The 27352-nt window shown below is 52.6% G+C and overlaps 3 protein-coding genes across 7 annotated transcripts; all 3 read right to left on the reverse strand.

Annotated features, from left to right (window-relative positions):
• Nucleotides 1-663: 663 nt before the first annotated feature.
• Nucleotides 664-9147, reverse strand: C1QB (complement C1q B chain). 2 transcript variants are annotated; one of them, XM_002811327.4, is made up of 3 exons: nt 8971-9147; nt 2679-2882; nt 664-1512 (listed from the first exon to the last, which is right to left on the reverse strand). In XM_002811327.4, the coding sequence occupies exons 2-3, from the start codon at nt 2863-2865 to the stop codon at nt 938-940; spliced, it is 762 nt and encodes a 253-aa protein (XP_002811373.3). In that variant the 5' UTR covers nt 2866-2882; nt 8971-9147; the 3' UTR covers nt 664-937. The 2 variants fall into 2 exon arrangements, with proteins under 2 accessions (XP_002811373.3, XP_054411944.1); XM_054555969.1 differs by lacking the exon at nt 8971-9147 and having other exon boundaries at nt 2679-3547.
• Nucleotides 9148-14329: 5182 nt separating this feature from the next.
• C1QC (complement C1q C chain) lies at nt 14330-18813 on the reverse strand. Of its 3 annotated transcripts, none has more exons than XM_002811322.5 (3): nt 18733-18813; nt 18243-18436; nt 14331-15215 (listed from the first exon to the last, which is right to left on the reverse strand). In XM_002811322.5, exons 2-3 carry the CDS (start codon nt 18421-18423, stop codon nt 14659-14661), a joined length of 738 nt encoding a protein of 245 aa, XP_002811368.2. In that variant the 5' UTR covers nt 18424-18436; nt 18733-18813; the 3' UTR covers nt 14331-14658. The 3 variants fall into 3 exon arrangements, with proteins under 3 accessions (XP_024087184.1, XP_002811368.2, XP_002811369.2); XM_002811323.3 differs by having other exon boundaries at nt 18710-18813; XM_024231416.2 differs by lacking the exon at nt 18243-18436 and having other exon boundaries at nt 14330-15215; nt 18733-18807.
• Nucleotides 18814-22270: 3457 nt separating this feature from the next.
• On the reverse strand, nt 22271-25970 carry C1QA (complement C1q A chain). Of its 2 annotated transcripts, none has more exons than XM_024231420.3 (3): nt 25576-25970; nt 24658-24827; nt 22271-23611 (listed from the first exon to the last, which is right to left on the reverse strand). In XM_024231420.3, the coding sequence occupies exons 2-3, from the start codon at nt 24818-24820 to the stop codon at nt 23037-23039; spliced, it is 738 nt and encodes a 245-aa protein (XP_024087188.1). In that variant the 5' UTR covers nt 24821-24827; nt 25576-25970; the 3' UTR covers nt 22271-23036. The 2 variants fall into 2 exon arrangements, with proteins under 2 accessions (XP_024087188.1, XP_003775824.2); XM_003775776.5 differs by having other exon boundaries at nt 25734-25845.
• Nucleotides 25971-27352: the final 1382 nt, after the last annotated feature.

A 27352-nucleotide genomic window follows, 5' to 3' on the forward strand; every position in this document is an offset into this window, starting at 1 on the left:
GGTGTTCCTGCTTCAGGGAGGAGGTGTGGCTTAAATGAGGATTGGTAGATGGGCAGAGTGGAAGGCTTCTAGGTAGGGGAACAGAGCGAGGAAGGGCCCTGAGGTGGGCTTGTTTAGAAGACAGAAAGGCCCAGTAGAGTGAGGCTGGAAGGCCAGGTTCATGGGCTGGGACTGTATCTGGTGGGCAGTGGGGAGCCACTGAAGGTTTTTGAGCAGGGGAGTGACATTTACTCTAACTGGATGGCTGAGTTTGTGCTAGGCTGGGAAGATACTGGGAAGAAGGGCATGTGGGGAGAATAAAAAAGGGAAAAGTTCCTGCTCCAAGGTCAGTTAAAGCCTTGGAGGAGGACCCCTTGATCCTTGGTAGGGGTAACAGGAAGGGACAAGCCCAGAACCCCTTTAGGGGCTGGCCTAGACATGTTGCCTTTAAAAAAGGTCTCAGGCCATCAGTGGGCAGGCCTGCCCTTGAATCCCAGCCCTGCTGTGAGATTGTGGACAATCCCTTCATCCCTTCTGACCCTCAGTTTGCTCTTCTGTAAGCTGGGCATGATGCGCCCTCTCCCAGGAGGAGTGTGAGGATTAATGAGAGAATCAGGAAAAGGTGTAGGCTACCACTGGGAGCATAGTTGGTGCTGGACCCCTGCCTCCCACAGTGTGGCTGGCACAGAGCAGCACACGGACAGAGACTTCATTCATTCATAGTTCATTCATTCATGTAACCAACACTTCTGAGCATGGCACTTCTGGTGTGCCAGGTGCTGGGACACAGAGTTGAATTAGACCACTGTCCCTTGGCCTTGAAGAGTTTATTTACTCATTCACTCAGCAGTATTCACCAAGCCCTACTGTGTGCATTGGCTGGGCAAGGGGTGGTGTTGGGGGTAGAGTGAGCGTTGCTGGCAGGGGGAGCCGGGGTGGGTGTGAAGCAGCCCACAGGTCAGGCCTCCACATCTGGAAAGAGCAGGAACCCGGAAAAGATGCTGTTGGCACCCTCCATGCCCAGTATTGAGTTCTTGTCGGTGGCCTGCAGGAAGACGTTCTCCCCCTGCTCCAGCTTGAGGACCATGCCACCGGTGGTGACCTGGAAGGTGTTGTAGGCGTAGTCACAGAAGGTGACCACCTTCTGTGCACGCTCCCGGCCACGCATGAGGTTCACGCACAGGTTCCCTCGAGAGCTGGCGTGGTAGGTGAAGTAGTAGAGGCCGGGCACCTTGCAGGTGAACTTGCCGCTGCGGGGCTCATAATTGTTGTTCATGTTGGTGATCATGTGGTCGAAGCGGATGGTCTGGTCCCGGCGCAGGGGGACATTGATGGTTCTTGTGGCAGAGAAGGCGATTTTCTGGGTGGCCTTGTAGTCTCCCGATTCACCTTTGAGGCCTGGGGCTCCAGGGGTCCCTGGGCCACCTTTAGGGCCCATGGGGCCCTTGGGGCCGACTTTTCCTGGATTCCCAGGAATCCCTGGGTCTCCCTTCTCTCCGAACTCACCATGGTCTCCAGCCAGCCCTGGAAGCCCTGGAAAAGCAGAGACCAAATAAATGAGATCACTGAGACCAAAAGAAGGAGGCCTACGCTGGGACCTTGGGCAGGGCCCTGCCTCTCTCTGAGCCTCAGTCTCCCATCTGTAAAACAAAGGAGGCAGTGTCAGGCAGGGGCTCGGGGTCTCCCTCCAGCCGAGCTTCCTGAGTCTGTGATATGCTTGACCTTCTTGGCGGCTGCTGCCCGTGGGGAGGGGAATGGCTCCTTGCTGAGGAAGGTGCTAGGCCGGCCCTCCTCCCCAGCTTGTGTGGGGGTCCTTGTTCAGGCTAGAGCAGGGATAATGAGTGCTGTCCCCCTCTATCCCTCACCCCTGGCAGACATCCCTAATCAACCATGGACTTCACTCTTGCTGCTCCTGGAAATGGACTTTAGACTCCTTCTCCCTCCACCCCCCAAGCAGCCACTACCTCTTGGTTTGGCACAACACAAGATAAGGCCGATTTTCCAGCAGAGTGGCAGAGAATAGGGCCTGAGAAGATGGGATCTGGAGACAGAGAGATGTGCTTTGCATGTCACATCTGCCATTAGTAGTGGTGTCGCCTTGACTGAGTCACATATCCTGAGGCTCAGCCTCCTCATCTGTCAAATGGGGATGAAGATATTTTGTGGGATTGTACAAAATGAGATTATGTGAGGAGAGTGACTGGCACAGAGGGTTGCTCTATAACCGTAGGTTAAATGAATGAATAAACCAAATTTTACGGAGGGGTTTTCAAAGCTGGGAGTCTCATTTGAACCCCATGACAACCCCACAAAAGTACCATTGCCCCCATCTTACAGGTGAGGAAATAGCAATTCAGAGAGAAGTCATTTGCCCAGGAGGTAAGTTTAAACACAGGACTCTGTGGCCACAGTGGCACTCCCTTTCCACCTGAATTTAATGGTAAGAGATCCATGGTCTGGTCTTAGCCTCAACATTTACTGGGCTACCTTGAGTAAGTCAGTAGACTTTCTAGGTGCTAGTTTTCCTCTCTGTAAAATGGGAATCAGAATGCCCTCCTTGCAAAGTTACTGCAAGGGTTCAGCAAGCTGCTGGATTTGCCAGTGCTTTTGCAGTCTCAAAGGTAGGCAACTGTGACTTGGGAGGCAGGAGACGGGAAACTTGGTCAGTATTACCAGTATGCTGCTAAATCCCATGGTACCTTTCTCTCCTTTTATCCCTGGGGTCCCAGGTGGGCCATCAGGGCCAGGTATCCCAGGGATACCCGGGATGCCAGGGATGGCTGGGGGCCTGGTGCAGCTGAGCTGGGCCCGGGAAATATCGATTAGGCCCAGGAGCAGGAGAAACATCAGTACCGGGATGCTGCCCCACGGGATCTTCATCATCATACTGTGTCAGATGCGTCCTGTGGAGGAGAAGACAGTGTGAGAGGTTACCACCGTGGTGATCCTATCATCCATCCATCTATCCATCCATCCATCCATCCATCCATCCACCCATCTCTCTATTCCTCCATCTGCATCCATCCATCCATCCATCCATCCATCCATCCATCCATCTCTCTATCCCTCCATCTGCATCCATCCATCCATCCATCCATCCATCTCTCTATCCCTCCATCCCCGCATCCATCCATCCATCTCTCTGTCCCTCCATTCCTGCATCCATCCATGCATCCATCCATCTCTCTATCCCTCTATCTGCATCCATCCATTCATCCATCCATCCATCTATTTCTCTATCCTCCATCCCGGCATCCATCCATCCATCCCCTGTCCATCCATCCATCCATCCATCCGTCTATCCCTCCATCTGCATCCATCCATCCATCTCTCTATCCCTCCATCCCTGCATCCATTCATCCACCCATCCATCCCTCTGTCCATCCCTGCATCCATCCATCCATCCTCCTGTCCATCCATCCATCCATCTCTCTACCCCTCCATCCCTGCATCCATCCATCCATCCATCCCTCCATCCTTCCATCCCTGCATCCCTCTGTCCATCTGTCCATCCATCCATCCATCCACCCTCCATCCATCCATCCTCTGCCCCTGCATCCCTCCATCCCTCTGTCCATCTATCCATCCATCCCTCTATTCCTCCATCTGTCCCTCCATCCATCCATTCCTCCATCCATATGTTCACTGATTGTCCCCTATCTACCAGACCCTGTGCAAGGTGCTGGGGATTCAGTGAAGAACAAGACAGATACAGTCCCTGCCCTCATGGTCTTGTGCCCATAGTGGGAACAGATATAAACAGGTAGATATAAACGGGTCAGCATAAAGTAAATAGAAATAGTGATAGACTGTGATTGGTGCTCTGAAAGAAAGAGAAGGATGCTGGGAGGCAGAGTAACTGGGCTGGAGGTGGGAGGTGGCAGGTTTTGTGAGGGAAGTCCTCCCACCAGGAAAGTCTTCTCCAAGGGGAAGCCACTCTTGGAAGTGATGATTAGGCTGAGACCTGAAGGTCCAGAAAAGGTGGGGGCAAGAATGTTCCAGAAGGACAGAGAGTATGGAGAAAGCCTAGAGGCAGGACAGAGGTTAGGATGTTGAGGATCAACAAGAGGCCAGTATGGCAGAGGGGAGCGAGGGTTCAAGTGACAGGAAGCAAGACTGGAGAGGTAACTAGGCTACTATGAGTTTGGGGTTTTATTCCCCCAAAGCTCTTATTCAGTAGAGCTTCTGAATTCAGGGTATGATGCTGCTTATGAACGGGCCACCTTGCATGCTTAGAGCATCCCTGCATCTACTGTGATTCCTACATCAAAGGGACACTGAGGCTCAGGGAGGCCAAGTCACTTGCTCAGAGTCATACAGGAAGGAATGAAGCCGATGTCCCTGCCAGCATACCAGGCTGTTTCTGCTGGTAGAATATTCTCAGAGCTGTGACTCTGGCAAGAGGGCAGTGATGGCCGCTTTTTAATCCCAAAGAACTAGGAAGAAGCTGGTGGGCTGTCTCAAACTTGTCAGCATGGCCAGTGTTCCATGCCATTAGCTCTCAGGACAAAGTGGCCTTTAAGTTCATCTAGTTTAACCCTCAGCCTATATACTTTTAACTGAGGCAACATTCCTACAACATAAAATTAACCAATTTAAAGCAAGCATTTTAGTGGTATTGAATACATTCACAGTCTTGTGCAACCCTCACTCCCATCTAGTTCCAAGATTTTTCATCACCCCAAAATAAAACTCTATGCCTGTTAAGCAGTTTCTTCTCAATCCTCCTTCCTCCAGCCCTGACAACCATGAATCTGCTTTCTGTCCCTATGGATTTACCTATTCCTATTATTTCATATAAATGGAATTATACAATGTGTGACCTTTTGTGTCTGACTTATTTCATTTAGGGTAATGTTTTCAAGGTTCATCCATGTTTCTATGTTGTAGCATGTATCAGTACTTCATTCCTTTTTATAGCTGAATAATACTCCATTGTATGGATACATGTGATATTGCAAAGTATATATTTGGTCTTCTACCTCTTTCCTGGCAGACAACTCCTAAAATCCTTAGAATTTCCAAAGTGAGGTATTTTTGTATGCTAATGATTGATTGATGGCTGCCAGCCCCTAGGTAGCTTCAGGATGGGGCTCATCACCAGGAAGACCAAGGCAGGCTTAGAGGGTCTATTCTCAGCCCCACCCCCCAACCTCTGGGGAGGGGAGTGGGGCTGAAGGTTAAATTGATTACCAATGGCCAATGGCTTAATCAATCGTGCCTACATAATAAAGCCTCCATAAAAATCCCAAAGAACTAGGTTTAGAGAGCTTCCAAATAGCTGAACACGAGGAGGTTCCTCGGGGGCAGCGTGCCCAGGGACCTGGGCATGACAGTGGCACGCCTCTTCCCTCATACCTCACCCTGAGCATCTCCTCATCTGTATCCTTTATACTATTCTTTATAATAAACTGGTAAACGTGTTTACCCGACTTCTGTGGGCCACTCTAGCAAAGAAACCAAACCCAAGGAGGGGGTTGTGAGAACCCCAACTTGAAGCTGATTTGTCAGAAGTTCTGGGGGCCTGGACTTGCAACTGGTGTCTGAGGGGGAGCAGTCTTGTGGGACTGAGCTCTCAGCCTGTGGGGTCTGATGCTCTTTCTAGACAGTGTCAGAATTGAGTGGAAAGACACCCAGCAGATTTGATTGCTTGCTTGGTGTGTGGGGAGAAACCCCCCACATTTGGTCACAGAAGTCTTCTGTGTTGATCGTTGTGGTGTGAGAGCAGAGGAAAATACCGTTTGTGTCTTTCCACTTACAGATCATACTACAATTTGGTTTTGGGGTTTTTGGTTTTTTTTGAGATGGGGTCTCACTGTGTTGCCCAGGCTGGTCTCGAACTCTGGAGCTCAAGTGATCCTCCTGCCTCAGCCTCCCGAGTAGCTGGGATTACAGGCACACACCATTTCGCTTGGCTATTTGTTTATCCACTCATCATTGGTGGACATTTGGGAAGTTTCCACCTTTTGGCTATTGTGAAGAGTGCTGCTATGAACATTTGTGAACAAGGATTTGAGTATCTTTTTGATTCTTTGGGGTTTATACCTAGGAGAGGAATTACCGCTTATGGCAGTTCCCGAGGACACTTCAGCTTATTCTTAAGTTTCCTCAATGACACCTCTGCCAAGGTCCCCCGTGCGGTGCCTCATCGCACTCCCCTGCCGCACAAATGTTGTGTTCACTCAGCCCTAAGAACTGATCACAACGCTAGCTGCACATCACATTATTTCCTTGGAAGAGTCAAGCTGAACTGAACTTTCTCAGCAGAGTGTGAGGAAATGACATATCTGCTAAGGGCTCTTCCATCCATGGTTTTCACCATTTCAGTGATGGGCAGCTCATTACCTCTTGAGGCAGCCCCTTCCACCTTTGCCCAGATTCAAATTTTTTTCATCATTCAAAGCTTGGGTCAAAGCCTTCTTCCTCCAGGAAACTTTTCCTCAGAGGCTGAACGGTATCCTCTCTTAAAATGGGGGAGCAGAGTGGTCTCTGCCTACCTCCCAGAGTGGCCACAGGGACCCAGGTGAGACCATGGATGGGAAAGAGTCACAAAGCCCTGAGCCCCAAGCTCTTGTTGGGACTTGTGGCTGCTACTGCCATTGCTGCTGTTCTCTGATCCTCACAACATCCTGGGGAAGTGGGTTGTGATGAATTTCCCATCTTGCAGATGAGGAAACTGAGGATCGGAACTTAGAAAGCAACCTACCCAAAAATCACCCAGCAAACTGTTTAACAGCAGGGTTGTGGCCAAACTCCTACCTTGTCTGCCACATGCTGGCTGTGCCAACCCCAGAGTCTGGCATGTGGAGGACTCCCTGGGACCAGACAAAGCCTGCTGATATTTGACTCCTATGCTCTGCAAACCAGCCTCAGCCCCTTAGCCTAGTCCTGATCAATTTCTTGCTGAAAGCCCTGAGTTATGCCAGACAATGTGCACCAAGGAAAGGAAGCTGTAAAGATGAGTGTGGCCAGGGAATGCTGGTGACAGCTTTAGGTTCTGTCAGGCTCTATGCTCTGAAGACAGGGTGGCTCAGGGGCATGGTCCTGCTTATCCATGAATAAGCATCAGCTCTCACTCTTGCTCTTGCTAAAGGTTGTACAAAATGGCAATTTAACAACTTTAATAAGTTGGGTACTTATGGGCCAGGCTCTGAGCCAGATGGTTTACATGCCATTATCCCATGTAATTTGATACTCAGCCCCTGAGAAAGTACTCTTGCTCTCTCGTTTTACAGATGAGGAAATGGGATCAGAGAGGGCAAGCACCTTGGTAAAAGTCACACAGCTCCTGTGTGGCTGGGAGTCAAACCCACATCCACTGGCTCTTAAAACTCAATGTTATGTTAAGAGGCCACTGTACCTGGTGGTAAAAACATAAACTTTGAAGCCAGACAGCCTGATAAAAGGACTAATGCATGGGACATGCCAAGAGTAGTGGTAGGTACATGGTCAGTGTTCGGTGAAAGTGGCTTTTAACCACCCCGATGACTGCTGCTCTTGTTAGGCAGCACACATTCACCTGGTGGCGGGAGCCTGTAGTGTCACAAGGAAAGCAACACTCAGCGTTCACATAAGGTCTCTACTGCTTCTTAGCTAAGGGACTTGGGAAATCACTCCTCTCTGGCCACAGTTTACCCTCCTATAAAGTGGGGATACTGCTACTCTCTCCCTCATAGGGTATGTGCGAGGACATGAGTTACAGCTTCCAACAAAGCCTGGCATGTTGGAAATGCTTAATGAATATTAGCTATTTTATTATTATCACTGTCATCCAAGAATTCCTGAGTGGTTGAACAGAAAGGAAGATGGTTGGAGAAGTAAAAAAAGACAATCCCTTTGAAAGACTGGGCTTAGAGGGAGGGGCTCTGTCAGTTGGAGGCAGCCAGGGGTGGAGAGCTGCAACCAGCTGGTGGGGGGAGTGGGTGAGGAGCAGGGTACTGACAGGACTTGGGCTTCCTGGGGAAGCCAGGGGCAGGGGGAGTGGAAAAGTGCTGGTTCTAGCCCATTTCAAAAGCCACCGAGTTTCAGCCTTGGGGTTAGGGCTTACAACTCATCTGGTTTAACTGCCTCCTGCCTGTGCCAGCCCATCATCATTGCCAGCCTGGTTTCTTCTGTCCTCCCCCCAGGCTCTGACCTTTCCATCTCCTTCGGTCCAGCAGTCCCTTTCCCCAGTGTGGAGTCAGGCCCACTTGACTTTAAAGCCCCATCTGCTACCGGCTGCATAACCTCAGGCAAGTGCCTTAACCTCTCTGAGCCTCTTGGCAATGCTGATTTCAACCTGACAGGGCTGCCGGAAGGATGACAGGAGAAGGTGCTTGGAAGAAATAAGGTCCCCCCTGCCCCGTGCAGTGCCACATCCCACTCCCCCGCTGCACAAACATTGCGCTCACTCAGTACTAGCTGAGAACTCATCGTAACTCTACGTGCATGTCCCCTTATTTCTTTGGAAGAGTCAAGCTGAGCTTTCTCAGCAGAGTATGAGGAAATAAGCAAGGTGTTGGGGAAATGCTGGGCTGGGCAGGAGCGACTGGGTTATAATCCCACTCCTGCCTCTGGTTTACTGATAAATTTTGAGCCAGGGCACGCACTAAGCTTTTGTAAGCTTGATGTCCTCTACGGCACAGCAGTGCTGAGAGGTTCTGTTCTCTGTAGCGGGGCCGGGCTGAGAGAGGTTAGGTGACTTGCCCAAGATAACCAACACAGAAGATGCAGAGCCGGACTCAGCTCAAGCGTCTGCGATGCCAAAGCTCCTATGTGCCAGGCTCCCGCTTTAGGTGGCCTGCCCATCCGCTAGGCCCTGGGTGGCAGCAGACTCCCCACCTCACCCCAGAGAGCTGGATCCCATAGGTCTGGGATTGGGCCCAGCTACCTGCACTGTTAAACAGCCCAGGTGGCTCCAAGGCAGGCGACGCGAAGCTCACACTTACGGAATCACCACTTTCTGCCATACTGGCCCTGCCGCCTCCCCCAGGCGCCAAGCCCCGTCCTCACCTGGGAAGCTGGTGTCCTGTGAGGCCGCTGGGCCGAGCAGCAGTGGGACCAGGAGCCGAGAGCCTACTGCCCTCGGTCCGAAGCGGAAGTTCCCTTCCCCAGAGGCGGGAAGGGCTTTCCCCTGACGGTCCCCTCCCAAGGCCCAGCAGGCTGGCCCCTTTCCCGTCCCCCACTGTCCCCCAACCCTGCTGCCCTCAGGCAGTTTCAGGTCCCATTTCTGCAACCCACCGGATTTACTGTAAATGAGATGGGTGGGTGGCAAGTTTGGTTCTGCCGACTCAGCAGCTGTGGGGAGAACACGCCGTCCTGGGGGAACATCCACAGCTCACCCTCCCAGGCTCTCTGACCTCGTGATCTTCCACACTGGGCAGGGGTGTTCCTCAGTGAGCATCATGTGGCTGGCCCGCTGCCTGAGCGCCGGCTTAGAGTCAGAGACTTTGATTCCAATCCCGTCTCTGCCACTTGCCAGTTTACGTGTTCTCAGTCAAGGGAGCCCCAAGGGAGCCCCAATTTTCTCTGCTGTAGGATGGGACCGTAATTGTACCTGCTCTACAGATACGGATCTCACAGGCCACTGGGAGGATAATGGAGGAAATGACAGGGGAGGAAGTGTCTGGGGGTAAACTGTAAAGGGCTGTGCACGTGTTCATTGTTAATATCACTTCATGTCCCAGGCTTCCCCTTTCTGGGCTCATCTCTTCTGCTTCCTTCCCATTCTGTGCCTCTGCTCTTTCCCTGTTCTCAGAAAATAATCTCATAATGAATTTTAAATGTGTTCCTTATTTATTGATACCCCTGCCTCTGCTTCCAGCAGGGCTTGACGCTGATGACAATAATAGGCCCAGGCAGGGGTCTGTTGCTTCTTCTCGATCCTGGAATCACGCCAAGGTAGGGCCAGAGAGGGGCTGAGGTCACTCGGCCCATCCTCCTCATTTTATATATGGGGAAACTGAGGCCCAGAGGGGCGACCCACCATTTAACGAATATTTAGTGTTTGCTTCCATGTGCACTGAAGAGAGAGCTCTTAGCAAATCAGCCATGGTCCCTGCCCCCATGGGGCCTCCCTTCTACGAGGGGAAGCCGGTGTTAAACACGGAATGACATGAGGCTTCATTGCTCCTGTGATAAACGTCACAGAAAGACGTGACTGCTGGGGCCGACGCCTCATGGAAGTGGCAGATGCAGACCTGGAAGCCTGCATCCCTGGCATCCCTGGCACTAGGATATCAGTCTCTCCCTGTGGCTGCATCTCAGACGACATGATGACCAGCAAGCACCAAGAGCTGGAGGGCCCTCTTGACATCTGTGCTTGGAGATGGAAATTCACTGGCCTTGTGGATGCAGCTTGGTGGAAATTAAGTGTTAACTAACAATGGGTGAACAGGAGGGAAAGATAAGTTTGATAAAACCAAAAGGTCTCTGAGCTCAGTCAGCTATAGTCCCAAAGGGACCCAGGCTAGGGTGAAGAGAGGAAGCACTGGATTCCACAAAGGGAGAAATGAGTTAGTAGGTTGCAAGTTGAGGGCTTCTGAGCGTTCCCAAAGCCGAGTGGCTCTGGACCTCTAGTTCTTTTTTTTTTTTTTTTTTTTTTTTTTTTCTTGAGATAGAGCCTCAGTCTGTTGCTCAGGCTGGAGTGCAGTGGTGCGATCTCGGCTCACTGGAACCTCTGCCTCCCGAGTTCAAGCGATTCTCCTGCCTCAGCCTCCCAAGTAGCTGGGATTACAGGTGCATGCCACCAAGCCCAGCTAATTTTTGTATTTTTTTAGTAGAGACAGGGTTTCACCATGTTGGCCAGGCTGGTCTCAAACTCCTGACCTCAAGTTGATCTGCCTGCCTCGGCCTCCCAAAGTGCTGGGATTACAGGCGTGAGCCACCGTGCCCAGCCTCTGGGCCTGTAATTCTTAGGTGGCTAAGGGCAATGGGAAAAGATGGATGTCAATTTGGGGTAGAGGCATTGAGGCTAAGAACAGGAAGCAGCAGAGGTGGGTTAGGAGCACGGACTTTGGCAGTTTGAACCCCAGCTCTGCGTCTTGCTAACTATTTGGCCACGGGAATGTTTACTGGCCTCAGTTTCCTCGTGTAGAAATGGGAAACATGAACGCCTATCTCCTTGGGCTGTTTTGGGGGCCAGCGAGGTCCCCCTGCCATGTCCAGGGCCAGCTGAGTACCCAGCTCTTGGTGGGCACCCACTGCAAACATGGGAACGGTATTACTTATATGAAGAGAAGATGGAATTCTTGGAACTCAGGAGCAAAGAAGCCATGCCTGGATTAGGAGGAGGCCTGGACTTGGGGATCAGGAGCTGAGTGGTCCCTGGGCCTTGACCACTAATGGGAGCCAGCTGGTCTCTGTACCCACAAAGTTTTGGACTCACATCCCTGATTGAGAGTGGAAAATCCCTGATCCCTGCAAACAGTGGAAAAAGAAACCTACACACCTCACCTTCCTGTGGTTGGAAAGGGGTTCCTTGCAGCTTGGGGTGTCTTGTCCTGGCTCCTGCCCCATGTCCACCCCTCCTTGCCTGCCCCACTGAAAAACTCTCCCCCGCCTCCCGTCAGCAAGGCAGACAAGTTGGCATTTTCAAAGGCTTGCCTCCCCTGACGAAGAGAGAACAACAAGGAAACAATTATGGAAAATAAAAATGGCACAAAAATTGTCATTTCCAAAGTACAGGTTTCTGATCTGACACTGTGACCTACATAAATGGTGTATTGATTTTTTAAACAAAAGAGAAATGAGAAGAAAGATGTATCACTCATGGCTTCGCCTGGCGGACGGCTAAGGGGTTGATGGAGGAGAGCAGTGGATGCCGTGGCCGTGGCCTTCGTGCTGTCCCCGCCGGGGGCACTGGACTCAGTGAACCGTCCGGGTTCCTCTGCCCATGCCTCCTGCTCTCCCACTGTGTATTTCTGTATGTGCATGTGTGTATGTGTGTGCATGTATATGTGTGTATGTGTATGTATATGTGTAAGTATGTGTGTATGCATCTGTGTGTATATCTGTGTGAACATGTGCATGAGTGTCTATGTGTGTATGTGTGTCTATGTGTGTGTCTGTGAATGTATGTGGATGAGTGGATGTCTATGTGTGTGTGTCAATGTGTGTGCATGCATATGCGTGTGTGTATGTGTGTGCATGTATATGCGTATATGTGTGTTTCTGTGTGTGTGCATATATCTAAGTGTGTGAATACTACATGAGTGTATATGTGTGTGTATGTGTATATATGTGTATGTCTGTGTGTACACGTGTATACATGTGTGTATGTGTATATCTGTGTATATAGGTATATTTTTGTATGTGTGGATGTGTGGATGCCTGTGCATGTGTCTGTGTATACATGTGTATAAATGTGTGTATGTGTATGCATATATGTGTGTGTCTGTGCATGTGCCTATATATGTATGTGTATATGTGTACATATGTGTGTATATATGCATATATGTGTGTATATTTGTATATGTGTGTGTTTGTATGCGTATATGTGTATGTATGTGTTTGTATGGTATATGTGTGTATGTATGCATATGTGTGTATGTGTGTATGTACATGTGTCTTTACATACATGTGTATATATGTGTATATGCATATGTGTGTATGTGTGTATGTACATGTGTCTTTACATACATGTGTATATATGTGTATATGCATATATGTGTGTGTGCGTGTGTGTGTCTTTCTCTCCCTCCTTCCCATCTTACACATTTTTCATGCCCCTGTCATGTGCCAGGTATGTATGGAAGGGGCCCTGCCCCCACGATTCTTACAGTCTAAAGGGGAGGCAGACCTGTAAGTGACTAAGTGCACAAAAGCTAGTTGGTGAGCTGTGTGCATCAGATTCCCCTGCAAACTGCCAACTCATTTACAGCCTGGGCTTCTCCAGACCTTTATAAAACAGCCTGGAGTTGAGAAATCTGGTTTTGTTTGTTTTATTTTGTTTTAAATAAGTCTTTAGGTTAATTTTATTTGCCACCTGATTTGGGAACCTGGGCTCTAAGGAGTCATGAATTTGTGCCCAAATTTGTGGAGGGCACTGTGGGAACCCAAGGGGTAAATCGGAGAAGGCTTCATGGAGGAGGTGATGTTTGTGTTGACTCCTGACAGTTAAGTGAATATCATCCAGGTGTATGGATGATTTGCATGAGTGGGAGGGACTGCATGGGCAAAGTCAGGGAGGTGTGACACAGCCCCTTTCCCAAACAGAGGAGCCAAAGTGAATGGAGGTGGTTGTAGAACTCAGCTTGAGCCACTGCTCTTAACAGCCCACGCCTCAGTTGTCTGGTACTTCCATGACTCCATGGGGCTTTGTGGAACCAAGCTGTGATCACAGCCAGGACAGGCCAGGCTCTCCCAGGCTAGAGTGAGCCTCGAGTCTGACTGGGTGCTGAGAATTGGACCTGGAGTCTGCATAGGAAAGTTAGACTTTTTATCTTTTTGTACCTGAAACATCAAATTGTGGGCTTCCATCATCCTCCAAGAAGGACTATGGTGGCTGGGTCCAACCACCAACAACCTCACAGTCAAAACTTGATGGCTGGTGGGCAGCAGTGGTTTCAGATCTCCTGAGAGTCCCAGAGTCTGTGAGTTATTTGGGGCAAGTCAGACATCTGGGGGGCGAATTTTCTCTCTCTGTCTCCCCCTCATGCCCATCTCAGAGCATCTAGGCACAGAAGAGAGAGCTCTTAGCAAATCAGCCATGGTCCCTGCCCCCATGGGGCCTCCCTTCTACGAGGGGAGACTGGTGTTAAACATGGAATGACATGAGGCATCATTGCTCCTGTGATAATGAATATTAAATGAGTTAATATGTGTAAAGTGCTTAGTGTAATGGCTGGCATATACTAAGTGCTCAATAAATGTTAGTTATTATGATTTTTATTCATTCATTCATTTACTCTGCTTTTAGTTATTCACTTACCCACTTATGCATTAATTCATTCACACCAATTTCTTATTCATTCAGCACAAATTCATTGCACATCTTGCCTTTGTCTGTTCTGGGCTTACCCAAGCCCAATTCCCTCCCGTGGTAAATGCTCCTGAGGTTCAGCACAGGCCCAGGAGGTCAAACTGACTCCCATTTACGTGTGAGCTTGGATACCTTTAATGATGGCGGTGCCTCTCCCCCAAAAAAGTGACAGCAGATGATCCCTTGGGGACCTCTGGCAGCGTGTAACCACACTTAGAACATCTCTCTCCCACCAGGCCAAATGGTGCTGAGTGTCCCAACACTGGCAGCCAAGCTTTCCTGAGCACCCACCAGATGCCTTGAGTCCAGAGCCCACAGACAGCTATGGCTGATGCAGAGGTGAAGATCCAAAGCTCAAGGAATCAGCAATGAGGAATCTGAGCCAGACATATGTATTGATTTCATGATTTATTTATACATCTCCCCACCCCTTCCAATACGTGGAAAAAAAAAAAAAAAAAAAGAATGGCAGTACCAGAAGGCATTGGTTAAGTGTCACAGGAACCACACAAGCAGTGTATCCTAAAGAAGTTCAGAGGAAGGAGAGAACCCATGGGGTGGGGTGCAGCGGGGGTGGGTCAGGGTGGGCTTCCTGGAGGAGAAGTACATCTGGTGGGGAGAATGGTCTAGGCAAGGATGCAGACTGGCCGGTAAGGTGGGTCCATGCAGGAAACTGAGGGAGGTGGAAGGCCTGTGGGGCTCGAGCCCATCTGCCTGCCCTAGTCGGGGAAGAGCAGGAAGCCGGAGAAGACGCTGTCGGAGCCCTGGATGCCCACCATGTCGTAGTAGTCATTGACAGCCAGCCACACCTCCTCGCCCACCTGCAACCTCAGCAGCACACCGCCTGAGTTGACCTGATTGGTTTTGGATGTGTGGCCACAGAAGGTGACCACTTTGACGCCACTGCGGTACAGCAGCACGCACAAGTTGGCCGTATGCGACGCGTGGTAGACAAAGTAGTAGAGGCCGGGGACTTTGCAGGTGAACTTGCCAGTGCTTGTGTCATAATCTCCCTGTGGGTTGGTGAGGACCGCATTGAATCTGATCAGGCTGTTGGGTGCCGGGGGCTGGTGGGTCTGCCGAGTGACCGTGAACACTGACTGGAACTTCTGCTTGTATCTGCCCTCCTCGCCTGGCTCTCCAGGGATGCCCATGGGGCCGGGCACCCCTGGCATCCCAGGGGGTCCCATGGGGCCATTTTTCCCAGGATGGCCAGGTAAGCCGGGTTCTCCCTTCTGCCCTTTGGGTCCTCGGATCCCGGGAATGGCTGGGATTCCTGGAGATGGAGAAGGCAGGGAGAAAGTGATAGGGTGGGGGACAGGGAGGAGGGACCCTGAGGGTGTCTTCCAGGGAACACAGCGCTGGCATTTGGTCTCTAGAATCCCCTTCCCATAGAAGGGCTATCTCCCTAGAAGCAGGGTGCAGGGAGTTAGGCTTTGGCTGGAGGGGAGAGAGAGAGTCTGGTTCAAGTCCTTCTTCTCCACCGACCTGCCCTCTGACCTTGTCTAAGGCACTTCCCTGTCTCTTGGCCTCAGTTTCCACATTTGTGATGAAGCAAGTAGGGAGCTCAGAGCTGGGCGGGATCTCAGATGCCATGACTGTCAGCCCACGGACAGATGGCATGTGGCCACAAGTATCTTGTTTGGCCTGCACAAAGTTTTTTAAAATTTTTAATTGGAGCCCAACATGAACAAATTCAGAACTTATTTGAAATTTGAAATTCACCTTCTTGACAAAAAATCAGAAGGTTGGTCAGAGGCAGCTTAAGTTTCAGGTTCTGTCCACTTGCATCAGCCCCTTCAAGACCTTTTGCCTAATTTTGTATTTCTAATTTTTTTCTACTTTTTTATTTTGAAATATAGAGTCAAAGAAAGTTGAAGAAACAGAAGAACAGGGACTCTTCACCCAGTTTTCCCCAGGGACACAGCTTGCATGACTAAAGTATAATGTCAAAACCAGGAAGCTGACATTCCTAGAATTCACAGAGCTTATGTAGACTTCACCAGTTTTATATACACTGCGTGTGTGTGTGTTTGTGGTTCCAGTATAATTCTGTCACATGTGTAAATTTTTGTAACCACTCTCACCTCTGCAATCAAGCGTATCTGTCAGTTTGTATTATTTTTCATAAAGAGGACCCTCAACATTTTATAAGCTTCAGAGTCCCACAAAACCTATATCTGCTCCTGAGATGGATTCCCCAGGTTAGCACATGGGAACCACTGGAAGGAGCCGAATAGAAGCCGCCCCACTGCAGGGCCTGCTCTCTCCAGCTCACCCCAGCCCCACTCAGCCCACGTCAGCCCCCATGACAGCTGGCCTGGGTCAACTTCCCTCATGTTACTGATGAGGAAGCCGAGTCAGAGACTTGCCCAAGGCCGTGCAGCCAGTTTGAGGTGGAGTCAGGTCTCTAACTCAAGTCTGGAGAATCCCAGTGTCTCACTCTGTTCCAGCCCTGATGATCTGAGCCTTTGTGAGATTCTTCTCCCCTTATCTAAATCATACTCATCTTTTAAGGGCTGACTTCAGTTTCCTCTTCTAGGAAGCCCTCCTTGACCACCCCCATCAGCCCTCATGTTTCCCTTCCTCCTCTGACTTCTGTCAGGCTGGGTGTATGTGTAGACCCATTTATGACAGATCCTCTATGGCTTATGAACCTCTTAGGCCTCACCATTAGGAGTGTGGGGTCGGGACCCAGCAGACCTGGCCTTCACACCTGTGACCCTGGGTGGGTGACCTCCCTCCCTGAGTCTGTATTTGCTCAGTTGAGATACGGGCATAATAGAAGAGGGAGTCCCTGAAAGGGTGGAGTGGGAGAAGGCACAGTGCCAGGCACACCATAGGAAGCATGCTCTGGAGTGTCTGGTCCTCATGATGGCTGCCAGTGATGCTGAGCAGAGCAGCGTCTCATCCTTCGTGATGTCTTCAAACCACCAATTGGGAGGGGGCCAGGAAACAGCAATAGAGGGGGGGCTTGAGAGGCAGCCGAGGGCAGTGGTGGAGAATGTGGACTTGGGAGTTGGACAGGATCCCACTGTGTGACTTTGGACAAGTTGCTCGGTCTCTCTGAACTCCAGCTTTGACATTTGCAAAATGAGGGTCAATCACTTCTTCAAGGGATTGTGGCCTCGGTTTTATCATTTCCTAAAACTGAGACCACACCTGGAACTTGGGGGCTCAATCATGGGTGGCCATCAGCTACCCTGGGCAGGGAGATGGTCAGAGGCAGCTGTGAGGTACAAGCTCCTGGAAAATGGCAGACCTGGAGGCCTCATTGAGTTTTGAGCTTACCCTAAGCTCACCCTAAATTGGAGAATTCCTTCTGGAATGTTGGTGCCATTCCCTCTATCCAGGAGGGAAGATGATGGTGGGACCACTCCTAAGAACATTCCTCTCAACTGGCCTCCCTTCTTTCCACCGCCTCTGTCACCCCATCACCTCTGCTCAGTGTCACCCCAGGCTGGCTCCAGGCATGCCCAGCATCTGAGATGTGCCCAGCTCACTCACAGACAAGGCACTCACACCCCCCAGGGCTCCAGTTCCAGCCCCAGTCACCCATTCATAGCCTCAGCCCCCTTCTCTTATGCCAAGGATTGCCTGTGGACCTCCAACAGAAGTTTCTCTGGCTGTGATCCTGACCTCTTACTCCCCACCCCTCCAACTATCCAGAATCCTAAGGAAGGAGGTGAGCATGGATATCTGATAAAACCAATGATAAAATAGCCTACACCTATATAGACCTCCCAGGTGCTCAGGGCTGTTTTGTATTTAAGTTAACTTAATCCTCACAGCAACCCTGTGAAGCAGGTGCTGCCATCTCCTCATTTTACAGATGGGGAAACTGAGGCACTGTGAGGTGAAGTAACTTGTGCGGGATCACATAGAGGGAATCAGTGGGGCTGGGATTTGAACCCTAGCAGTCGTGCATTGGATATATTCACTGTGTGGCCCCAGCTTCCCCAGGTGCCCATGTTGCAGGGCAAGAAGACTTTCCCTGCACTGTCTCCTGTGAGCCTCCTGGTCACCTTTGAGGGCAGGCGCTCTTATTCCCTCCCTATAATCGGGTGAGGAGGAGGAGGAGCACGGAGGTGCGCCGGGCCCAAGGTCACCTCTGGGGTGGCCTGAAGCCTGGGCTCTGAGGATAGAGGAGCCAGACACACCATGAGAGTCCGACTCTGCCCTGGGGCAGGTGTGACAGCAAGGCAAGCACTTACTGCTGTCCCCCGCCCCCTTGGTCAGCCCCAGACAGACACTCTGATCCCTGCCCCAGACCCAAACCCCCAAACCAGGCCAGCAGACTCACCTGGCTCCCCCTTGGGCCCCGGCCATCCGTCGTACCCGTCCTTCCCTGGTGCCCCGGGCAGGCCGGGCATCCCTGGGATCCCGTAGCAGCCTGTGTTGGCTTGGCCCCTGAGGGGCAGCAGCAGCAGGAGCAGCAGCAGCTTCAGCCCAAGGTGGGGCAGGGAGCTGGGCCCCATGTCCATCCCGGAGAAGGAACTGGGAGGGAGAGAGCTGAGCTGTCCCTGCCAGCCCCTCGCCTGTCCCGAACCCTGTCATTCCCCAGGGCCCGTCCTCCTCAGCCCTCGGGAGCTCGCCTTCCTGCCTCCCCCAGGAGCCTCACCATGGATGGATGGTGGGACCTCTTCTTCAGCCCAGGCCCTGGGGCCCAGCAGGAGTGGGAACCCTCCTTCCCCTCACACACCAAGCTGCCCCTGGCACCACATTTCAGGAAGGTGGCGGAAGGTGGAGGAAATGGCCATCTGCCCATACCTGGGCAGGGGTCCAGGCCTCACCTGCGGGTGGGCGGTTTCTGGCCTGGCACAGAGATGTCCTCAGATCTGCTTCCCCTCTCCCAGGCAAGAGGACACGGTGTCAGAATGGTCAGAGCAAGGATTGCCCAAAGCAGGGCTGGGCCCCCTCCCCTTCTCGTGCCCTCCCCCAATCCCACATCCCCTTTCCCAGAATTTTCCCTGACTTGACACTTTCTTTTGGGTGCAGAGCCAGACTGACCACAGCAATACCCCTGTCCACATCCCCCCACCGGCAGTCAGTGTCCGAAATGAGGAACTGTCCCCTGCCCCAGCATCTGGCTGAGGGCGTGTGTGTGTGTGCGTGTGTGTGTGTGTGTGTGCGCGCGCGTGTGTGTGTAAACGCAAGCCCCCAGGGCACAGATCTCCCCCAGAGTCAGGTTCATCCCATCTAACGACCAATGTTAGCATTTGCTGTGCCTGAGACTCAGTTTTCCCAGAATCCATAGGAGGAAGTTATTATCCCCTTTTACAGATAAGGAAACTGAGGCTCAGGAGGATGTACGCTGTTGCCCAAAGTCACACACTGAGTGGTCTCTTGGGGCCCAAAGCCTTGCTCTGACCCCTCTGCTCAGCTGCCCCCAGAAACAAGCCTCACATGCACTTGTCAAGTTGCAAGCCTTGTTCTAGAAACTTCCATGTGCCCCATCCCAGTGGCCACACTTGGAGGTGGACCCCCAGGATGGATCCGCTTTGGCGGCAGGCAGCTGTTGTGGTGCACGGGCTGCCCCAGCTAGAGCCAGGGCCCTGGCTTCTCCTTCCAGCCCTGTCACTCCACGGACCAGATGCCTTCAGCAAATCACTGGTCCCTCTGGCCTCCCTTCTGTCTGCTGGGGTGGCCTTGGCTTTCAGTATTGGTGCCTCTTCCTTCGCTGGGGCACCTGGTCTTCCCTGACGGTTCCATCTTCCCTGCCAACACCACCCTCCTCGCCTGCATCCTGGGGGTGCCCTGCCTTTGGGCTTGGAGCCCACCATGGCTGGTGAGGGGCTCCCCATCAGGACCAGGCTGGCAGAGCTAAGATGCCTTCTCCCCTCTCCCTCTTCTCCTCACATGAGATTCTAGGGATGAAGGGGCTGTCAGGCAGTAGCAGGGCTCCAGCCTCGACCCCACACCTGCCACCTGTGTCTATTGGTTCCCCCTGTGTAACATGGAGGCTTCTTACAGCTCCAGGCCAGTGGCTGGGATTCAGTGCACAACACACGTGCGATGCCTTGTCCCGTGCCAGGCATGGGCAGGTGTTCAGAGCTCTTCCCCTGCCTCGCTGAGGAACCCTCAGGGTCTCAGTCTCCCCTTCTGTGTCTCCACCATGTGCCATGGGGCTGCAGAGTGTGGGGTGTGTTAAGGGGCATGAACGCACTTGGCCCTAGGAGTCCCCGGCGGGTGGAAGCCTGGGACGAGAAGAAATGATGGACACTGCATTACGGGACTGGGGGCCACCCAGCCTGACAGCACTGGGCTCCTCTCCTCCCTCTTCACTTCCTCTGTGCCTGGGTTTGGCTTGTCCAGCAGGTGGCAGCCTCAGCCCACGCTCAGCTCTCCTGTGCCCCGCCCACTTGGCCCCTTTCTGGGCAGCTCCAGTTCATTCCCCTCCCGGAGGGTCCAGAAATTTTGCATTGGGGTAGTGGGTGGATGGTGGGGTATGGGTAGGATTTACGGTAAGGGGGTGGCCGGGCACTCCGTGCACACCCCATTTCTCTAGCTTGGCCTCTGCTGCCGCTGATGAGGCCTCCACCCCTGGCATTTTCTTTGCATGCCCTAACCCTGTGGGGTCAGGCACCCCTGGTTCAGCCCCAGGGCCCTTCCCCTTTCTGGCTGTGTGACCTTGGGTGGATGTCCGCTTTCTCTGAGCCTCAGTGTCCACATCGATTTTGCTGGGATTAAATACATCAATGGCCATGGAATGCCCAGCACGTAGGTGCCCGAAGACCTGTCTCTTTTCCCGGCGCCTGTTAAACAGTGTGTGTTCTGGGTGGGTGAGGTGGGGGGAGAGCAGGGCCGATCTGACTCTGGAAGGGAGCTGAGAGCTACCCTGAGGCTGTGGAGGGTTCGTCCTCTCCCTGGGCCCACCTCACTTCTTCCTGACCCCCAAAGGCTCTTGGCAGGGCAGGGGCAGTCCCTGGAGAGGGTCTTGTATTTTAGAGGTGGGTATTCAGGTTGTGCACTCGAGGACCATGAGGCCATTTGTGCATCAGGCGGTGGATGGGAGGGACAGCCCGTGTTTCTGAGGATGGCCCTGTGGGAGTTTGAGTGTATGTGTGTGGGGGGAGTCCGTGTGGGAGAGAACACAGGCATTCTGAGGCTCGTGCATGCTGGAGTGAGGAGGATGTGTGTCCCTGGGTGAAAGGAGAGTGTCTGGGACACATGCGTAAGAGAGAGAGAGCATGCGATGGTTCATGGATGTTACTTGTATGTCTGAGGCAGGGGCTGTGTGGTATGATGGCTCCTGTCTCCCTGAGTGTGTCTGTGGGTGTGAAGACATAACCGGTGTGTGTGTGTGCGTGTGCAGCACAAAGCTAAACCCAGCTTCCTTTGAGAAACTGCATGGGGCATTGGACATTTTCAGATCTGAACTCCTGGCCTCCTTATTTCTCCCGCATTCGAGGGACAGGGTGGGGTTTGCTGCTTCGTAGTAGCCTCCAGACAGACAAGTAGGGCCCTGGAATGCACTGTGAGCATTCAAGACTCTCCCAGCCCCCAGCCCAGGCGGAATGTCCAGCAGGCAGCAGAGGCAGCAGCCCCGGTCTCCACACCTGCTAGGTGGAAGCCCAGGGCTGGACTCAGGAAACCTAGCTTCAGGAAGGACTACAGAGTGCCCTTGGGCCAATTGCTTCCCCTCCCTGATTCCTTCCCCTGCCTTCCCAATACAGGGTTGGAAAAGCACCTGTGTGATGCGTCATGTGCTTCATAGAAGCCGGGAGGCTGGTGAGGGTAGTGGTTAAACACAGGCTTGGGCATCAGTAAGACTTGGGTTCAAATCTCAGCTCCTTCCCGCCTCCCCACCCCCCAATTTTTTTTTTTTTTTTTTTTTTTAGAGATGGAGTCTCGATCTATCACCCAGGCTGGAGTGCAGCGGCGCGATCTCAGCTCACTGTAACCTCTGCCTCCCTGATTCAAGCGATTCTCCTGCCTCAGCTTCCCAAGTAGCTGGGACTACAGGTGTGCGCCACCACGCCTAGCTAATTTTTGTATTTTTAGTAGAGACTGGGTTTAACTATATGTTGGCCAGGCTTGTCTCAAACTCCTGACCTCAAGTGATCTGCCCGCCTTGACCTCCCAAAGTGTTGGGATTACAGGCGTGAGCCACTGTGACTGGCCCCCAGATCCTCCCCTTAGATGCTGATTTGCTGATTGATGCCTACTCCTCACAGCCTTAGTTTCATCATCTGTAATGTAGGGCCATCATACCATACCCAGAGCTTGATCATAAAGATTAAATAAAATATAATAATAGCAAAAACTTCCATAGCCCTTGTTATAAACTGAGCACTGCTCTACAGTTTTCATATATTAAGTCATTTAGTCCTCCCAATGACCCTTTGGGATCATCAGTCCCACTTTACAGATAAGGAAACAGATCTCACAGCTCGGTTAACATGCACATGATTAGACAGCTAATAAGTGGTGGCATCAGGATTCAAACCTGGGTAGATGAGGCTGCTAGGACCTGCTAAACATATCATGTGAAATACTAAGAATGGGCCGGGCGTGGTGGCACACGCCTCTAATCCCAGCACTTTGGGAGGCCAAGGCTGGCGGATCACTTGAGGTCAGGAGTTCAAGACCAGCCTGGCCAACATGGTGAAACCCCTTCTCTACTAAAAATAGAAAAAATTCACGGGGCATGGTGGCAGGTGCCTGTAATCCCAGCTACTTGGGAGACTGAGGCAGGAGAGTTGCTTGAACCCGGGAGGCGGAGGTTGCAGTGACCGAAGATCACTCCATTGCATTCCAGCCTGGGTGACAAGAGCAAAACTCCATCTTAAAAAAAAAAAAAAAATACTAAGGGCGGGCCTGACTCTTAAGCACTGGATTGTTATTATTCTTAGGCCTCCCTCTCAGTGCCCCGAGTAGCAACTGAAGCTTATGTTCAGCAGACACAGACACAGGTGTTTATTCCAGGAAGAGGTCTAAGAAACGAGCTTCTTAGAGCATGTGTCATGGGGCAGCCAGTCCTGGGGCTCTCGGAGCCAGCCCCCTCCCTTCAGCAGCTGAAGCAATAGTGCCCCCGTTTTACAGAGCGGAGCATGGAAGCCAGAGAGGTGGGTAGGGGAGGGGGTCCTTCCATGGCTCAGGCAGACGGGAAGATGAGGAAGCCGCTGAAGACGCTGTCGGCCTCAGAGCCCTGGTAAATGTGACCCTTTTTGGGGTCTTTTTCGACCCAGACCTGGTCACCCTGCTGCAGCTGAAGCACCATGCCCCCTGACACCACCTGGAAGAGCCCCTTGTTGGTGGTGTCACAGAAGCCCAGGGAGCGTCGGACCTGGCCCCTTGAGGAGGAGACGATGGACAGGCAGGTTTCCCACTGGGACACCACCTGGAAGGTGAAGTAGTAGTAGCCGGGTACAGTACAGACGAACCGGCCCGAGTGGTTCTGGTACGGTGCTTCCTGGTTGGTGATGACAGTGTCGAAGATGACCACGTTTCCCCCCATTGGGGGGTTCCGCCGAATGGCCGAGAAGGCTGGTCGCGGCTGGTCCTTGATGTTTCCTGGGTTGCCCTTGGTGCCTTTAATTCCCGGGATGCCACGGGTCCCGAGGGGGCCGCTGGGCCCTGGGTAGCCCACCTTGCCGGGGTTTCCAGAGAGCCCGGGTTCCCCCTGGTCTCCTTTAAGGCCTTGGATGCCTGTCCGGATGCCAGGGGCCCCTGTGGGGAGAAATGCCAGATTGGGAGTGAGAGTCCAATGCCTACTGGTCCTCAGGGAGACAACTGGACCCCCTGAGTCTATGGGATAAAGGGCAATGAAGCACTTGGGCCTTCAGGACATCGATTCTGACTGGCTGTGTGACTTTGGGCAAGTGTCTCAACCTCTCTGAGCCTCCACTTCATCTGTAAAGTGTGAACAGGCACTTGGGAAAGTGTCAGGTTCTGGGAAATGCATGGAACTCTGGCTGCTGTGCTGTGCTCCTGTCCAAGGCTGAGGACTCCATACCCCTCTGGGGCACTGACCTTGACTTGGCTTCAGGTTCAGGGACCCCATGTAGGATGCCCGGATGCAAATTATTGCAAATGTCTATGTGATCTTTCTGGTCTGCTTTGGACTAGGAGGCCCAGGGTGATTCCATGAGACTCCCTTTCCACTTTGGTCAAGACCTCCCCCCTTTTCCATCACCCTTGGCCTTTCTTCTAGAATGTGAGTCTCTGAAGCCTAAAGGTGCTGGGGAGGGGGAAGCAGGGACAGTGTTGGGGATGCTGGAAGGAAGTGAAGGGACAGATGCAGTTATTTGATCCCTCTCTATGTGCCAGGCAGTGTTATTTTTCCATTTTACAGATGAGCCCACTTAGGCTCAGAGAGGGCTAATAACTTGCTTGAGGTCACATAGCAAGGCAGTGGCTCCTGAGTCTGAACTCTGAGTCCTCTTTTTTCTGGCAAGAGAACCATGAACAAGGACTCAGCATTGCTGCCAGAACTTTCACTTTCACTGCTCAAAGCAAGTCATTCTCCAGAGGGGGAAGGTGAAGCCGAAGAAAGAGGGCCCAGGCAGTAAACGGGGAGTGGAGAGGCCTGAGGACATGGCCCGGGGAGAAGGCTAGGCCCCCCTTAGCCCCTGGGGCCAAGTACAAACTGGAGAGGATTCATGGGGCATTGGGGGCAGACGGACTCCTGATTCTCAGTGCCACCCCAAGCCTTTGCCCTGGAGGCCAAGCCAGGCCAAGGTCCGAGGGGCTGGGTCCCGAGGGAGGGTGCTTACCTGGCTCCCCTTGCTCCCCCTTGAGGCCTGGCCGCCCCGGTCTGCCGGGTCTTCCTGCCTCCCCTTTCTTCCCGTCTGGTGCTCGGCACAAGTCCTCGGTCACCATAGAGGCCAGCGATATGGCCAGCACACAGACCACCAGCCATCCCCGGGGGCCCTCCATGATGCGTCTGTGGAGACACGGGAGGGCCTGGGCAGGTTGGACATCACACTCACACCCAGCTCACACCCTTGAGTCCCATGCACACAATGATATATGCACAGTCCTCCCCCAGTGCACATGCACCCTCCGGGGCTCTCAATGTCCACTCTCAATCCAGCCCCAGGGACCCTACACATATACACAGAACCACAAACTCACATCCACACATGCAACCGAGCACACCCACATCATCACACACTCACACAAACACAGCCTCTCATCCACGCACCTACAAAACACAGTAGGCAAACTCAGAAATCCACTATACCCCCCCTAGACACACAACTGATACCCAAATAGACTCTGTCCCTCACTTGCACGGACACACACATTCATACACTCCCACAGGTAATAAATTTCATTGAACAAATATGTATTGAGCGCCTGCTCCTTATTTAATTAACACTGGCTCACCCAGATGGTGGAGCTCTGCATACACACAGGAATTCACAAACGCCCAAAGGGACACCTGCTCACTCTTCTGCATGCTCAGCGCCTTTCAGCATCCACCTGAGCATGGGTGGCTGGCTGCCCCCACAGTCCCCTCTGCTGGGTCCTACTGCCAGCTCTAGTACCCCAGGCTTTTCCTGGTTTCTTATGTGTTATGGGGCCAGGACCCAGGAACCCTGGTCTTACCCTTCAGTTGTTGGGTCTAACTCATCGCCTCTCACCCTCCCCCAAGCCCTGGCTCAAGGAGTTAAGGTCCCTCCACTCACCCATTCTGGGTCCCGGATCAGTGCTGCACCCCCATCCCTGTCCTAGAATCAGCCACAGTTATTTCCCTCCCTCCCTGCCTTAGCTGCCCAGCCTCCTGGACCAGCTCCCCTGGGTCCCAGAACTCCGCAGCTCCCTCCCTCTGGGACTCTGGCCTCACCTGCCTCCCGTTGTTGACTCCAACTGGATGCTCCTGCCCTCCGCCCAGGGACCCTGTGGGCTGCCCAGCAGGAGTGGCGCCAGGCTGTGGCCAAGTTTCACATCCCTTCCTACTTCCCCTTCTCCAGACCTGCCCCTTGAACTTCCCCAGGGGCCAGAAGCTCACCAGGGACATTTCGAGCAGACTTCAGCAAGACTGGGACATTGGGCGTCCTGCCCCAGCAACAGCTGGTGTGGGGATGGGGGCAGTGAGGCCAGTGCCTGTGAGGATGTGGGGTGGAGGCCGTGCAGGGTGAGGTTCTGAGAACCAGAGAAGCACAGAACACCAGAGCGGAAGGAATCTTTAAAAAAATCTGTCCCTTGTAGGACTTTTCATGATTATGAAAGTGACATGCAATTCATTGCCAAAAGCTTGGAAAATACAAAGAAGAAAGAACAGTGCATTGGTGAGAAGGAAGCACAGCAATCCGTTTCTAGACTTGCTGCTTCCTAGTTGCATGTCTTTGGGAAATTACTTGACCTCCTGGGCCCTCAGTTTTATCTGTACATTGGGAATGGGGTTCTATATCATCTGATTATTATAACATTTTAATGACCTACACATACAAAACACTTGGCACATGATGAACACTTAGTCACTAGCTTTTGCCAACATTTAAAAAAACAGCAAGTCTAGGTGCCTTGGCTCACGCCTGTAATCCCAGCATTTTGGGAGGTCAAGGCAGGTGGATCCCTTGAGGTCAGGAGTTCGAGACCAGACTGGCCAACATGGTGAAACTCCATCTCTACTAAAAATTTAAAAAATACAGGTGTGGTAGCATGCACCTGTGTAGTCGCAGCTATTTGGGAGGCTGAGCTGGGAGGATTGCTTGAGCCCAGGAGGTTGAGGCTGCAATGAGCTTTGATCTTACCACTGCACTCCTGCCTGGGAGACAGAGCAAGAACCCATCTCAAAAAAAAAAAAAAGAAAAGAAAAGAAATGGCAATGGCGGGCCATCTGGAATGGCTGCTGTCATCACACCAGCTGCAGCAGGGAGGCACGGCCAGGGCTGCATGCTCCATGTAGCCAGTGGGAGCTGGGGACAGTGGGAACCCCGCCCTCCTGGGCACCACTACAGCTGCCAAACCACAGCTGAAGACCCAGGCCTCCTGCTCCATGGAGCAGGCGGGGGCCCCCGCCATCCTCCATGCAGCTGCAGCCGCCTAAACTGTAGCTGTGGACCCAGGCATCCCTGCACTCTTGGGGGCCCGGGAAGGCCCCCTCGCCCCACCCTTGCAGGCTCAGAAGTGTCTGCTCCCACTGCCTGGCTTCTCCCTGCTCTTGGCACCCACTCTGATCTTAGAGCAAAGTTGGTGCTGAGCCTGGGTGCTGTCGCAGCCTGGCTGGGTGTGTGCATGCTCGGGGCAGTGCTGACACGCTAGCCCCCTGCTGCCTTGGCACCCTCCGGTCTTTAGGCACTGACTAGCATGGAAGGAAAGCCAAGGGGAAACTGAGGGCAGCTCGGTGCTGGCCTGCAGACGCCACTTGGCATGAACAACCTGGGCACCATGAACAGCAGCAGGAGACAGACAGGTTCCTGGGTGGAAGGGGATGGGTCCCTGGTGAGGCCCTACCTTCAA

The sequence above is a fragment of the Pongo abelii genome, chromosome 1 (genome assembly GCF_028885655.2).
Source record: "Pongo abelii isolate AG06213 chromosome 1, NHGRI_mPonAbe1-v2.0_pri, whole genome shotgun sequence".
In the NCBI taxonomy this organism is placed as follows: domain Eukaryota; kingdom Metazoa; phylum Chordata; class Mammalia; order Primates; family Hominidae; genus Pongo; species Pongo abelii.

Bases quoted from the DNA above. Each gene is read 5' to 3' on its own strand.
- C1QB (XM_002811327.4), bottom strand. From the start codon at position 2,865: ATGATGATGAAGATCCCGTGGGGCAGCATCCCGGTACTGATGTTTCTC. The intron at 1,513-2,678 runs GTACCATGGGAT...CTGCTTTTCCAG, and splicing joins AGGGATAAAAGGAGAGAAAG to GGCTTCCAGGGCTGGCTGGA.
- C1QC (XM_002811322.5), bottom strand. From the start codon at position 18,423: ATGGACATGGGGCCCAGCTCCCTGCCCCACCTTGGGCTGAAGCTGCTG. The intron at 15,216-18,242 runs GTGAGTCTGCTG...CTCCATCTCCAG, and splicing joins GGGGCCCAAGGGGGAGCCAG to GAATCCCAGCCATTCCCGGG.
- C1QA (XM_024231420.3), bottom strand. From the start codon at position 24,820: ATGGAGGGCCCCCGGGGATGGCTGGTGGTCTGTGTGCTGGCCATATCG. The intron at 23,612-24,657 runs GTAAGCACCCTC...TTCTCCCCACAG, and splicing joins GGGGGAGCAAGGGGAGCCAG to GGGCCCCTGGCATCCGGACA.